We start from the raw sequence: 16064 nt of genomic DNA, 5'->3' as shown, positions 1-16064 counted from the left end.
ACATTCTGACAGTCAGAGGGAACAGGCTGTGTGAATGAGGCTTGATCTCTCAGATCTTGGCTCAGTCCTATACAAGCTACTGTCTGTCTGTGTGTGTCTGTGTGTGTGTGTGTGTGTGTGTGTGTGTGTGTGTGTGTGTGTGTGTGGCTAGGTGCGGGAACACTAGCCCCAATGTAAACGAATGCCCAAGCTGAAGAGGAAATACGCTGTGACACGGGAGCCATTCATCCGTCTTCGAATCAATCCTCGAAAGACAAAATCATTTGACTGTGGCCTAGATTTATAAAGTTAGGGAGTGTGTGTGTGTGTGTATAGCTTGGAAAGCAGTGACCTGGTTAAAGGGCTCCATTCCGCCCCATAATGAAATCTCCACTGAGCTTGTTATTCAGTTACAGTCTGCTTGAATTAAGTGTTGAAGCCAGGATAGCCCTTACAGTACCGAGCTAGTGTGGATCAGGTGTTTAGCCGCTTCTGATTGGCCAGAGTAAGGGTGTGGTCGGGTATGAACAGGCTCTGATTGGGTAGATGAATGAATGGGCATAGGCCCAGGCATCAGTTGACTCTGAGAGTTTACATGCTCTTTGCTATAGAGCTGTGATAAGCATGTAGATCCATTGCGATACTAGACTCAAATAACACCCTACTCCCTATGTAGTGCACTACTTTTGACCAGAGGCCATATGAAATAGGGTGCCCCTGCCATTCGGGGACGCAACCCTGGACAGTCTTGTGTCCGCTCAAGGCCTAAGGCTTGCTCCAACATTCATTATAAAAAAATCAAGACTAGCTTTGACACTGTTCTTCGACCCTGGGCCAGTGGGGGGCAGATCGGAGAGCTGTGTGTAGACTAGCGGTTAGTAGAAAATTGTTTTTGTTTTCCTCCAGTCTGTAGGGTGTGGCTGACTACAGTATAACTGTGTGCCTGAAGTCTCAATACATTTCCAGAGCGGCTGCAGAGTGAGCAAGATGACAATCTGTACTCTGCCCTACATCTGAGGAAATGGAGGCTTTGCAGCAGCTCCAGTGTGTCTCGCTTGATGAGCTCTGTTCAATTTCAAAGGAACGCTGATTAGAGATGAGCGCTGTCGGCCTGATTTCCCTACAGCTGTCTGGAAAAACACTCAACACAAGGCCCAAGGTTAGCCCTGTACCTGCTTTACCATCTAAACATAGACACTTCTATTTAAGGGAAGCTACATAGGGACACAGGAGCAATGATCCCACACACACACACACACACACACACACACACACACACACACAAACTAATGTGATTTTGTTCCTTCCCTGGTTGTGTCGGTTGGTGGTTGGTCCTTCCCTGGTTGGTCGGTGGTTGTAGTTGTGACAGCGGGTCACATGCGGACAGACAGTGCTTTGTAGGACAGGGCCACGGTGTGCTGCTCGGAGCAGCAAGGTCGGGCAAGGGCCAGGCTGTGTGTGTGTGTGTGCCAGCGTGTGTGTGTGTGTGTGTGTGTGTACAGATGCTGCTCCCACCGTAGGCGCCAGGTGACACCTGTACTGCCACTGGGGTGACAACAGCCAGGGGAGGCCTGGCACTTTGATCTCAGAAGCCTTGTGAGGACAGGCCATAACCACAACAGCTGCTGTGGGAGCCAGGGACCAGGCCTAGATGGCTTGACATGTCCCCCACAACATGAACCCCTGACCTGATTGGAGAAGAGAGACGGCGGCTCCATTAGTAGCTCACATGGAGCATGGCCGATGATCCACTGGACTAATAACAGAATTAGGGGCCATTGACACACAGGGGAACAAACATATCCTGCTCAGAGATGGGCATACTGAGTACCCTATAACCGTCTCAAACAACATCTGCATCCAAAATGGCACTGGACAATGGCGTCGGAGGAGACGGCTGCTGTCTCCTAACCAATTGTGCTATTGTGTGTGTTTTTTTTCGCTATTTGTAACTTATTCTGTACATAATGTTTCTGCCACTGTCTCTTATGACCGAAAAGAGCTTCTAGATATCAGGACAGCGATTACTCACCGCGTACTGGAAGAAGATTCTTTCTTTAACGAGTCAGACGCAATGGATTTACTTCAGACACCCGACAAGGCCCTCATCCCCGTCATTCGCAGGAGAAAGAGACAGAGATATTGAGGACATAGTTCGGGGTTGCCTTGTAAGAATCCGACGGCGATTGGGTAATCTGCCTTTACCATCAGTCCTATTAGCCAACGCACAATCGTTGGATAACAAAATAGAACTACGATCACGTATATACTAACAACGGACATTAAAAACTGTAATATCTTATGTTTCACCGAGTCGTGGCTGAACGACGACATGAAAAACATACAGCTGGCGGGTTTTATGCTGCATCGGCAAGATAGAACAGCCGCTTTCGGTAAGACAAGGGGTGGCGGTCTGTGCATATTTGTAAACACCAGCTGTTGCACAAAATCTAATCGTAAGTCTTGAAGTTTTGCACGCCTGAGGTGATGATAAGCTTATCTCATGATAAGCTGTAGACCACACTATTTACAAAGAGAGTTTTGATCTGTATTCTTCGTAGCTGTCTATTTACCACCACAAACCGATGCTGGCACTAAGACCGTACACAATGAGCTGTATACGGCCATAAGGAAACAGGAAAACGCTCATCTAGGAGGCGGCACTCCTAGTGGCCGCAGACTTTAATGCAAATTTCTACCAGCATGTTAAATGTGCAACCAGAGGGAAAACAAACTCAAGACCACCTTTACTCCTCACACAGTGATGCATACAAAGCTCTCCCTCGCCCTCTACTTGGCAAATCTGACCATAATTATATCCTTCTGATTCCTGTTTACAAGCCAAAACTAAAGCAGGAAGCACCAGTGACTCGGTCAATAAAGAAGTGGTCAGATGATGCAGATGCTAAGCTACAGGACTGTTTTAATAGCACAGACTGGAAAATGTTCTGGGATTCTTCCGATGGCATTGAGGAGGACACCACATCAGTCACTGGCTTTATCAATAAGTGCATCGATGATGTCATCCCTACAGTGACTGTACGTAAATACCTCAACCAGAAGCCATGGATTACAGGCAACATTCGCACTGAGCTAAAGGGTAGAGCTGCCGCTTTCAAGGAGCGAGACTCTAACCCGAAAGCTTATAAGAGATCCCGCTATGCCCTCTGATGAACCATCAAACAGGGAAAGCGTCAACACAGGACTACTATTGAAATGTACTACACCGGCTCCGACACTCGTCCTGATGTGGCAGAGCTTGCAAACTATTACAGACTACAAAGGGAAGCACAGTCACGAGCTACCCAGTGACACGAGCCTACCAGACAAGCTAAATTACTTCTATGCTCGCTTCGAGGCAAGAAACGCTGAAGCATGCATGAGAGAATTAGCAGTTCCGGACGACTGTGTGATCACGCTCTCCATAGCCGATGTGAGTAAGACCTTTAAACAGGTCAACATTCAGAAGGCCGCAGGACCAGACGGATTACCAGGACGTGTACTGCAAGCATGCGCTGACCAACTAGCAAGTGTCTTCACTGACATTTTCAACCTGTCCCTGACTGCGTCTGTAATACCAACATGTTTCAAGCAGACCACCATAATTCCTGTGCCCAAGAACACAAAGGTAACCTGCCTAAATGACTACCAACCCGTAGCACTCACGTCTGTAGCCATGAAGTGCTTTGAAAGGCTGGTCATGGCTCACATCAACACCATTATCCCAGAAACCCTAGACACACTTCAATTTGCCTACCGCCCCCAACAGATCCACAGATGATGTAATCTCTATTGCACTCAACACTGGCATTTCCCACCTTGACAAAAGGAACACCTATGTGAGAATGCTATTCATTGACTACAGCTCAGCGTTCAACACCATAGTGCCCTCAAAGCTCATCACTAAGCTAAGGTCCCTGGGACTAAACACCTCCCTCCGCAACTGGATCCTTGACTTCCTGACGGGCCGCCCCGAGTTGGTAAGGGTAGATAACAACACATCTGCCACGCTGATCCTCAACACGGGGTCCCTCATGGGTGTGTGCTCAGTCCCCTCCTGTACTCCCTGTTCATTCATGACTACATGGCCAGGCACGACTCCAGCACCATCATTAAGTTTGCAGATGACACAACGAGGGTAGGCCTGATCACCTACAACGATAAGACAGCCTATAGGGAGGAGGTCAGAGACCTGGCCGTGTGGTGCCAGGATAACAACCTCTCCCTTAACGTGACCAAGACAAAGGAGATGATTGTGGACTACAGGAAAAGGAGGACCGAGCACACCCCCACACATCGACGGGCTGTAGTGGAGCAGGTTGGGAGCTCCAAACACACCAAGAATGCTGTGAAGAGGGCACGACAAAGCCTATTCCCCCTCAGGAGACTGAAAAGATTTTGCATGGGTCCTCAGATTCTCAAAAAGTTCTAGAGCTGCACCATCGAGAGCATCCTGACTGGTTGCATCACTGCCTCATATGGCAACTGCTCGGCCTCCGACCGCAAGGCACTACAGAGGGTAGTGCGTACAGCGCAGTACATCACTGGGGCCAAGCTTCCTGCCATCCAGGACCTCCACACCAATGTCAGTGGAAGGCCCTACAAATTGACAAAGACTCCAGCCACCCTAGTCATAGTTTGTTGTCTCTGCTACCGCACGGCAAGCGGTACCGGAGCTCCAAGTCTAGGTCCAAATGGCTTCTTAACAGCTTCTTACCCCAAGCCATAAGACTCCTGAACAGGTAATCAAATGGCTCCCCAGACTATTTGCATTGTTACCCCCCATCTTTTACACTGCTGCTACTCTCTGTTTATTATCTATGCATAGTCACTTTAACTCTCCCTACATGTTCATATTACCTCAATTACCTCGACTAACCTGTACCCCTAACCTGTACCGGTACCCCCTGTATATAGCCTCGCTAGTGTTATTTTACTGCTGCTCTTTAATTATTACATTTACATTTTTTACTTATCTATTTTTTACTTAACACTTTTCTTAAAATAACATTGTTGGTTAAGGGCTTGTAAGCTTGTAAGTAAGCATTTCACTGTTGTATTCGGCGCATGTGACAAATGAATTTGATTTATATCCCTACATTATATATTATATATATATCCCTATATTGATTTATTCCCTACACAGAGTAGTACTTTTTACCAGAGCTCTGGGTGCCATTTGAGACACAGACATACAGGACATGTCGCTTAAAAAAACAAGGTTAAATTACACCGCCAACCATGCTTCCAAGGGAAGAAACATGTCAGAGGGTAATTGGAGAGTAAGTCTTGTCACTTCCAATTAGCCCATTGGCTTTGGCCAGTAGGAAGAGACCTAAAACCTCCTCCTGTGGATTATACTGATTGGTTGTGATTATCCAGAGGTGACGCTGTGATCGATGACCTTCTCTAATGCTAAGCATTCTGGGTCTTCAACTGCCAATTAGCCATGCTGCTGAGGTTTTACAATACACACAGTCGTAAAGAATGCTCACAACAGGTCAAAGCAATTTAGTCCAAGATTTGTGTGACACACATCTGCCTCGAACTGGCCTCAATGACAACGGAAAAGACTGGCTAGAAGTGACTGAAATGCCAGTGGTTCCATCCCCCATGATCCATTCTGTTATGGGCTGCATGTGGTTCTGATGGGTTAGTTCTGTAATTCGCCCTATCAGTGCTTAGGAGACTCTAAGAAGAACCGGCTCTTCCTTTTCCTTGGAGAAGTACGAAACAAACACCAACTTGATTGACACATGAGACCAATGCTCCCTCCTTGGGACAGCCACACAGAAGATATGTCAGCCCGCACAGAGAAGCACGAGATTGAACTTCACGGAACTTTCTAGAGTTTTCCTCCTTTTTCAATGTTTCCCTTCACTGTGGGGAATTGGGATTGAAATCAACGCAATATTAGCCACTTTCAACGCAACATACCGAAACAGAACGAACTATGCAAGACTTAGTACGCAAAACGAACTATGCAAGAGATTTTGTTGTAGGCAGAATGCATCGGAGTAGGATTCTATTGCTTTGACACGTACATATGACTCAGCCTTACTCTACACAGCATGAGTGATGTGAGTAGATTGTTGTCAGATCAAAGCGAGAGCTGCATGTAGCCACATGTGCACATTTGTTCATATCCTTTGCTAGTTAGTGAGTTATTAGCTCAGTTATATATCATTTGTAGTCAGCAATAGGGGAGGGATTGCTTCCTACAAGAGCACAAAACGTGTACATTTCTAGACATCTTCGAAAAGTCAGTCAGGAAAAGAGCTTTTTATATGTCTTAAAGGGGCAGTGTTGTATTTTGAGACAGGCTTTTAGAAGCTAAGTAGCCAATAGGCAGAGGGCAGCATCATTTGTGTGATTCTCTGTAATAATGGTATGGGAATAATAATGCATTTTATTTTGTAAAGTGGTTCCTTGCATCAAACAACACAACAACATTTTCAGACATAGAACAGCTATTTCCATGTTAAAATGTTACGGGATGCATTTCCTCCATTGTTTTTGATGGTTGCCCACTCTGGTAGGCCTACATTATGGTCAAATAGCCACAGTAGCCTACTTGACCACTGTTAAAACTAACTTAAAGCGGGTACAGCCTCAGTGTTCACAGTCAACGCAGGCCCCCGGATGTTGCACAGAATTTTCACAATGTTCAACTTCGCGCTCAGCAAACAGGAAATTTGCTCAGTGCGGGATTCTGTTGTGGAGGGAACACCGCATGAGACTCAAGCCATATCTCCACTTCACTTCCACAATGTATTGCTGCAGAAAGGAGCAAATGGACGCTGCATTTTGCTGGCGCTCCCCGTGTATTGGTAGCCTGAAGGACCCATTACACTGTAACCTGAGCTACGGCGAGAGACAGAGTAGAGCAGGAGCTGAGCTGTATACAAACAGCTGATTCAGCCACCAGGGAGCCAAACATCTTGGCTTGCTTATTTCTGTAATACTCCTCCTTGATCCTAAACAACTTGGATTTATACCCTGTTTGCAGAGCTCCAGCCACGCGGGGAAAACTGCACTGTGTGCACCGGGAAACAAGTGTCCACTCAAACGGCAAGGTCGGTTTGTGATCACACAACGAGCAGCAACTGAATCTCCGATCTCCCCATCCCAAGGCCCCTGTTCAGGGTATAAAAAAAACAACCCATCTGACGTTTTGAAACGGCAAACGAAAAAAACGAGTGTTCTCACTGGAAAGTTCAGGCAGTACCCTCCTCCATTTTTAGAGTGCCATCGCCCATTTCCTGTCTACCCGAACACGACCCAGGGGAGGCTAGCGAGGGACTCCAACCACCTGCTACGAACGACAGCGACTAGCGACCAGACTAGCATACACAGTGGCTTTTCCCTTCATAGTGCACTACATGTCACCAGGGCCGGTCAGCAGTAGTGCACTATATAGGGAATAGGGTGCATGACGGGACACAGCCAGTGACTCATGCCAATTGACTGGTGAAGGGGAGGACGGGCAGGCAGGCGAGAAGGTGAATAATTGAACAGCTCTACTTTAGGTTGTGTAGTAATGTTCCTGACCCACAAAAACCCTGGAGTGGATCTCCAGTGGATCTGATTCGTGCAAACGTCACTGAATAATGAATGAGTGGAACAACATAGAACTGTGGGAAATGTGACCTTTGTGAATATGCCAGATGGCAAAGCGAGAGAATAGCACACAGAGCTGTGGTGTGGAAAGGCCCGGTCCACAGGGGTTCAGGGTTAAAGAGGCCATTTGAAAGAAACACACCTTTCTCACCCAGAGAGGCAGAGAGACACACACACACACACACATACGCAAGCGCACGTGAGCACAGAGCGAATTCACTATGCATGCACGCAAGCTCATACACACGTGCACACACACACTCTCCCTTACCCGTGACCAGCTCCCTCACTTCAGCGTCCACCGTCTTCCTCAGCAGTCTGAGCAGAGCGGGGACGCCACCTGCGTTTCTCACGGCGACCTTGTTGTCGTCCGTGGCTTTCCCGTAGACCAGGTTCCTCAGAGCGCCACAGGCGTTCCTCTGGACCTCTAGGGTTTTGTGGTCTAGTAGGTCCACCAAGTGCTTGATGCCCCCTAGACGGCACACCTGCAGAGGTGGGGTTATAACAGTGTTACTAAGGATGCCTTGAACACAAAACTCATTGGCTTCCACAGCAAACAAAAACACAAGAGAACGGGGATCAACAACAAGCAGGGGGAATATTATTAGGTGGATGGATATTATAAGATGACATGATGGTCTCCATTACACAATCTAGGCGTTGCATTTATTGATGTAGCTTAAGCCGGGATGGGGAGAGAATAGCTTTCTTCATACCAGATGAAGGAAATATGGAAAATGTCATGCAAATTTTTAGTGTTCACATAGAATGCCTAAACTCTAGGGTGGATACAAGGTCTGCAACTCATAGTGCAAGTGCTGCAGTAACTTTAAAGAGATGGAGTAAACAATAGCATTCTTATGCATCTTTCGACGTACGAATAGATTTCAACGAGTTGACTTTCTGCACCTTTGGGGTTTAGAAGAAAAGAAAAAAAACACATCTGCTGAGCTGACGGTTAGTTGCCTCTTATCAAAACCTAGAAAAGACTCAATGTATTTTCCTTGAAATACTTGAAATGGGTGTCTTCGTAATGTATGACTGTGTGACCGAGAGAGAGAGAGAGAAAGAGAGAGAGAGAGAGACAGACACACAGAGAAAGAGATACTCTGTGTGTGTGCATGCATGTTTGTCTTAATAAAAACAAAAAAGTAATTCTTCATTGTGTGAAGGTACCGTCTCGAAGGCGGAGACAGGTGCATCAAAGCTGGGACCGAGAGACGGCTTCTATCTCCCGGCCATCTGACTGATGAAGAGGCACCACTAGCCGGCCTCCACCCGGTACCCTGCCCTAAACCTCAGACACTGTCATTAGCCAGCTACCACACGATACTCAACCCTTCACCTTAGAGGCTGCTGCCTTATGTACATAGTCATGGAACACTGGTCACTTTAATAATGTTTACACACTGTTTTACCCACTTCCTATGAATATACTGTATTCTAGTCATGGCTCATCCTATATGTCTACTGCTGTACACACCCTTTCGATTTACATGCATATACTGTATATGATTCTATCCATTTTGCTATGGAGTTTTGTACTGTGTATTCATATACTGGATTCTCGACAAAGCTCATGATAATATATCTACGGCTGTACTTATCATTCCTAGTATGTCTAGTGCAAATTCATCCGGTGTAGATACATATAGACTGCATTTGGATCACTCGTTGCGGTGCTATTTGGGTTGTTAAAATTGGATTCGTTGAGACATTTCTTCATTTCCTGTTGTTCTTTCTGCTTTTTTATTTGTATTGATTATTTGTGTACCTGTTTGACATTTTGCTGTATCGTTAGGAGCTAGTAACCTACTGTAAGCGTTAGTAACATGCTGTAAGCGTTAGTAACCTACTGTAAGCGTTAGTAACATGCTGTAAGCGTTAGTAACATGCTGTAAGCGTTAGTAACCTACTGTAAGCGTTAGTAACCTACTGTAAGCGTTAGTAACATGCTGTAAGCGTTAGTAACATGCTGTAAGCGTTAGTAACATGCTGTACGCGTTAGTAACATGCTGTACGCGTTAGTAACATACTGTAAGCGTTAGTAACATACTGTAAGCGTTAGTAACATGCTGTAAGCGTTAGTAACATGCTGTAAGCGTTAGTAACATACTGTAAGCGTTAGTAACATGCTGTAAGCGTTAGTAACATACTGTAAGCGTTAGTAACATACTGTAAGCGTTAGTAACATGCTGTAAGCGTTAGTAACATGCTGTAAGCGTTAGTAACATGCTGTAAGCGTTAGTAACATGCTGTAAGCGTTAGTAACATGCTGTAAGCATGTTAGTAACATACTGTAAGCGTTAGTAACATGCTGTAAGCGTTAGTAACATACTGTAAGCGTTAGTAACATGCTGTAAGCGTTAGTAACATACTGTAAGCGTTAGTAACATGCTGTAAGCGTTAGTAACATACTGTAAGCGTTAGTAACATACTGTAAGCGTTAGTAACATGCTGTACGCGTTAGTAACATGCTGTACGCGTTAGTAACATGCTGTAAGCGTTAGTAACATACTGTAAGCGTTAGTAACATGCTGTAAGCGTTAGTAACATGCTGTAAGCGTTAGTAACATACTGTAAGCGGTAGTAACATGCTGTAAGCGTTAGTAACATACTGTAAGCGTTAGTAACATACTGTAAGCGTTAGTAACATACTGTAAGCGTTAGTAACATACTGTAAGCGTTAGTAACATGCTGTAAGCGTTAGTAACATGCTGTAAGCGTTAGTAACATACTGTAAGCGTTAGTAACATGCTGTAAGCGTTAGTAACATACTGTAAGCGTTAGTAACATGCTGTAAGCGTTAGTAACATGCTGTAAGCGTTAGTAACATACTGTAAGCGTTAGTAACATGCTGTACGCGTTAGTAACATGCTGTACGCGTTAGTAACATACTGTAAGCGTTAGTAACATGCTGTAAGCGTTAGTAACCTACTGTAAGTGTTAGTAACATGCTGTAAGCGTTAGTAACATACTGTAAGCGTTAGTAACATGCTGTAAGCGTTAGTAACATGCTGTAAGCGTTAGTAACATACTGTAAGCGTTAGTAACATGCTGTAAGCGTTAGTAACATGCTGTACGCGTTAGTAACATACTGTAAGCGTTAGTAACATGCTGTAAGCGTTAGTAACATACTGTAAGCGTTAGTAACATACTGTAAGCGTTAGTAACATGCTGTAAGCGTTAGTAACATGCTGTAAGCGTTAGTAACCTACTGTAAGCGTTAGTAACATGCTGTAAGCGTTAGTAACATACTGTAAGCGTTAGTAACATACTGTAAGCGTTAGTAACATGCTGTAAGCGTTAGTAACATGCTGTAAGCGTTAGTAACATGCTGTAAGCGTTAGTAACATACTGTAAGCGTTAGTAACATGCTGTAAGCGTTAGTAACATACTGTAAGCGTTAGTAACATGCTGTAAGCGTTAGTAACATACTGTAAGCGTTAGTAACATGCTGTAAGCGTTAGTAACATACTGTAAGCGTTAGTAACATACTGTAAGCGTTAGTAACATGCTGTAAGCGTTAGTAACATGCTGTGAGCGTTTCACTGCACCCGCTACAACATCTGCTGAACTGTGTGACCAATAATCTTAATTAATAGGATTATTTTTTACGTCCTCACAAGGATAGTAAAACAAGAAACATTTTGGACAAGTGTGGACATTTCGCCAGTCCCCATAAGGAAAAAGGCTCATTTAGGCTCAAGGGTTAGATTTAGGGTTACAATTAGGGTTAGTGGTCAAAGTTAGGGTTAGGTTAAAGGTTTAGGGCTATGGGTTAGGGAAAATAGGATTTTGAATGGGAATCAATAGTTTGGTCCCCACAAGGATAGTAAAACAAACGTGTTAGTGTGTGTGTGTGTGTGTGTGTGTGTGTGCGGTTAAGTGTGTGTGTCTCACTATAGGTTAAGTGCTGTGAAGCCCCTGCTGATTCTGAGATCAGCTTTTTCAGCCGATGACTCCGGCAGCAGTACCAGCACCCTGTTGAGCCGTGAAAATCCAGAGAGAGCTGGAGGGGAATGGAGTGGCCAGCCCAACCCACCCTAGTCAGGGAGTGAGAGAGATATATAGAGAGAGAGAGAGACAGAAGGAGAGAGCCTCTGCAAAAACAGTCCTCTCACTCCCTGGGGGAATCTCAATTGTAGTTCCTTGATCCCTCGCATCTGCTCTGCTTACCTCCTTATAGCGCATCAGAGAAGATCCGATAGAAACCTTCTTTGTGCTTTGAGATGGAGGCGAGGAGAGAGGACGTGAGGAATCAAGTAAATTCAGGTGAGATTCACACCCGCTGGGATGGGCACCACGTCACAGCGAACTGCAATCTGGGTACTGATGAAGGATGTGTGGAGCAGGGGAGAACGGGAGCAGTGCGTACATACCTCAGCCTTGACTCTATTATCTCCGAAGCACAGGTGCTGCAGGTATGCGGCGGCGTTGGCCTGCACCGAGGGGAACTGGTGCTGCAGCATATGAATCACCTCAGGCAGCTCAGGGTCACGCCACGCAAACTCCCTGGAACACAGACACAGAAAGAGAGATGTCAGACACACAGACAGTCAGGGAGACGTAGAGACAGGGGGAAAGAGAGATGTCAGACACACAGACAGTCAGGGAGACGTAGAGACAGGGGGAAAGAGAGATGTCAGACACACAGACAGTCAGGGAGACGTAGAGACAGGGGGAAAGAGAGATGTCAGACACACAGACAGTCAGGGAGACGTAGAGACAGGGGGAAAGAGAGACGGGGGGACAGAAAGGCAGGGAGAAAGAGAGACAGAGGGATAGGGGACAGAGAGACAGGGGGACAGATAGACAGGAGGACAGACACACAGACACACACGAACGTATCACTATGATGACATCACGCAACAACTATTCCCCCTTACCACAGGGCTGGGATTCTGAAATAAGGAAATGACATCGACGGCTATTTACACTCCAGGATTATTGCTTTTCTCCCAATATGAAAGGAAGATACTTCACTGGGGGAGTTTCATTTGGAAGATTCTAAAAGGTATGTCTTGATCTGCGTGCTTCACGCTGGCCTTCTGACAAACGCGGAGGAAGCGAAAGAAGTGGAAGTGAGACAGGAGCAACGAGAGGTACACCGCGTCCTCATCGTGACAGACGTGGCTGTGATGCTCCTTGCATCCGTGTGTGTCACATGAGGCAAGACACAACTCCAATCAAATCAAATTCTATTATAATCTAAACGACCCTGGGGGGAGGGGGGGACAGTAGTACCAAAACCACGGCTACATTTCCCCTGGTACCGAGTTGAGGCCCAGTTGATGCAGGAACATGTTTCTCTCAGGCGCTTTTAGCCCCGCCGCGGAATATGTCCCAGATGGCGCCATATTCCCTTTATAGTGCACCAGTCATGACAAAAGTAGTTCAGTATACAGGGAATAGGATGACGTTTGGGACGCACGCCGATCTGACCTCAGTCCGCAGTGCAAAGCAGACTTTGCTACCGCTCTCGGCTAGAGCAACACACAGGGGTGTGAACAGCGCTCCCAACGTGCAAGGTGAGGGGTTTGGCACTCGAGGGTCAAAAAAACATGGTGCACATGCCTCCGTAGCCTCCGGAGGGTCCATTGTAGAGTGGTCCGTGTAGCCGTGTAGCTTAACGGCTAAGGCTCTGGATGTCTGCCCAGGGGGGCTTTCTGTTTGACTAGTAAGAGGACACTAATGTTGACCCAGCACTATATAGAAGTCCAGTAAGCACTGTTAGTGCCAGTGGGTCATATTCAGTCGGTACCAAACGGGAGCAAACGGGCCGAAATGGGGAGGGATCTACCAGGATTCATCCAATGAGAAACCAAAAGTGTACGTTTTGTTTTTGCTGTAGAACGTTTTGCCACGGTGTGCAGTCATGAATACGACCCTAGTGCCTATTGAGCCGCTTACCTTGGGTCCTTCTGGATGCTGTCTATGGAGGGCGAGCGGGTGGTCCCGTCGTCCATGACGACCGGCTGCCGGGCGTAGTTGCCCTCAGAGGGCCGGTACTGGGCAGAGCGGTAGGGCTCGGCGTACGAGGCTGTGGAGTTCAGAGCGTAGTTGCTTCTTTGGTACATCATGGCATTGCGCTGGCTGGAGCTCCTCTGGAGGGTCCCCACGCCTGGAAAGACAAAGGAAAACAATTCAGATTGATTTGAACAGGGGGACAGAGAGACACTCACCAGCTTCCAGACCTATTCTACACTAGACCTGCCTGAGTTAGCGAAGATTAGCAGTGTTGTTCAAAATACTTCACTTAGAGGATGTGTCCCAAATCGTACCCTAATTCCTTTATAGTGCACTACCGTTGACCACGGCCCAAAGGGCTCTGGTTAAAAGTAGTGCAATATATAGGGAATTAGGGTGCCATTTGAGACACACACAGAGACGTGTTGACCACAGGAGGTTGTGGCACCTGAATTGGGGAGGACGGGTCTCGTGGTAATGGCTGGAGCAGAATGGGTGGAATGGTATCAACAACATCAAACACATGGTTTCCATGTGTTTGATGCCATTCCATTCGCTCCGTTCCAGCCATTATTATGAGCCGTCCTCCCCTCAGCAGCCTCCACTGGTGTTGACTGGATCCCTATTACCTACAGCCAAAGCTACACTTCCTGGGGTCCACACAAAACATAAAACATCACATAATACACAACATTAATAGTCAATTACAGCTGAAGGACAGAACTATATAAAATTACATAATACATAACATTAATAGACAGGTACGGAACTACATACTGTACATTTAAAATAAGAATACACACTTTCATATTCTTATGCCTTAGCAATCCATACAACATGTAGTCATAATGACAGCTACACTGCAGTCATCCATTTTGTTACATTTACTTACTGTTCAAATTGTAGGTCCTAATTCTAATCTCTCAGAACCAGTTGTTCTGTAAACACTAGGGAAGAATTTCACAACATTAAGAGCCACCTGTGTCCTTGGTTCTCCCATTTGACGTCAAGACTATTAATAATAATAATGTGATTCGTAGATGTTACGGAATGCAAGTGCAACGAAAACAACAATGGAAATGCAACAATTCCTCCAGCTATAAGGCTTCAACCAAAGTGTTCACCCTGGCAACCGTGCTATTCCGTTCATAAATGAGCTACAGAGGGAGTTTTCTCTCCAACTAACGGCTTCAATTTAATCCCATACCTCAGCAACCGTGTTGGAGTTTCCTCCCGATTAAGTTTCAATTTAATCCTTCACTTTAGCTACATACGAGGACATTTCAGAGATCCATCACTCCGCTCGGTTCAATAAATTGAACAGTCATCATTATCATCAGATGGGCTTCACTTTATGTCCGTCTTCTCGTCTAGGTATTTTTATTTAACCTTTTATTTTGACAGGGAGTCGATGCTGAGATCAAGGTCTCTTTTCCAGGAGAAGCCCTGTACAGCACCACAATCCACTTCAAAATACAATAAACTACACATCAAAATTCACGTTATTATACGAGACAATACATGAAAAGTTCAACACAATCATAAGAAACAGACACATTCTTCAGTAAAAAAGGTTTTCTGAAAACGGTCTGAAATGCCCTAGAGGCACCAATTCCTCCAATTTTAAAGGGTATTGTAAGATAATTCCACACGTAAGGTGCAAGGAAATTAAAGTCTGATTTACCTAACTCTCTAGACACCAAAGGAGTCTCCATAGCTAACCAACCCTTGTGAACGGGTTTGATAACTTGTCATTTTCAATCTTAACAGTGATGTTAGGTAAGATGGGAGTGTTTGGTGTGATCTACGTGACTTCAAAGAGGTCCAGCCAACATTTTGGTAAAGAATACAGTGAAAAGTAATCAAACTGGGTCCTGGAATAAAATGAAGGGCACTAGGGTAGCCTAGTGGTTAGAGAGTTGGACTAGTAACTGGAAGGTTGCAAGTTCAAACCCCCGAGCTGACAAGGTACAAATCTGTCGTTCTGACCCTGAACAGGCAGTTAACCCACTGTTCCTAGGCCGTCATTGAAAATAAGAGTCTGTTCTTAACTGACTTGCCTAGTTAAATAAAGGTAAAAGAAAAAAGAAAATGAAGATCCAAGAGTATAAGAGAAGAGGCCGCTGCAATAGTATCACCATAATCAAGAACCAGTAGAAAAATTGACCGCAAAATCTGATTCCTAGAGAGACAAGGTTTGCCTCTGTAAAAAAAAGGCCACTTTAAATCTTAGGTTTCTTAACAAGCTCAGTCGTAATCTCTTTATAAACGGTAAATCGTCATCAATCCAAATAGCAAGGTAATCGTATACGGGGACTTGTTTGATTACAGAACCATCCCATAAGTGATCCATCTGAGACAATCTTACGAGAACTTGAAGCATGTGTTTTAGAATCAGTAAAAACCTTGTCACAGCCAGGTCAGCAGTCGGGCAATTGTGTTCATGGTAATATTATCCACATATAGAAGAAATTCAAATGTTTTACCAGATTGAC

At 45.4% G+C, this 16064-nt stretch overlaps 1 protein-coding gene across 5 annotated transcripts in view; it reads right to left on the bottom strand.

The window, feature by feature from the left end:
* LOC112225179 (plakophilin-4) overlaps positions 1–16064 on the bottom strand; it is a 113670-nt gene that overhangs the window by 17814 nt on the left and 79792 nt on the right. For all 5 annotated transcript variants that reach the window (XM_024388867.2, XM_024388868.2, XM_024388869.2 and 2 more), the window contains 3 exons: positions 13513–13723; positions 11982–12114; positions 7871–8084 (listed from right to left, as the gene is read on the bottom strand). In XM_024388867.2, coding sequence (XP_024244635.1) covers positions 7871–8084; positions 11982–12114; positions 13513–13723 — 558 coding nt within the window. The remainder of the gene's footprint in view (positions 1–7870; positions 8085–11981; positions 12115–13512; positions 13724–16064) is intronic.

This window comes from Oncorhynchus tshawytscha, linkage group LG26 (genome assembly GCF_018296145.1).
Source record: "Oncorhynchus tshawytscha isolate Ot180627B linkage group LG26, Otsh_v2.0, whole genome shotgun sequence".
In the NCBI taxonomy this organism is placed as follows: Eukaryota; Metazoa; Chordata; class Actinopteri; order Salmoniformes; family Salmonidae; genus Oncorhynchus; species Oncorhynchus tshawytscha.
This window is presented reverse-complemented; position numbering and strand designations above follow the sequence as displayed.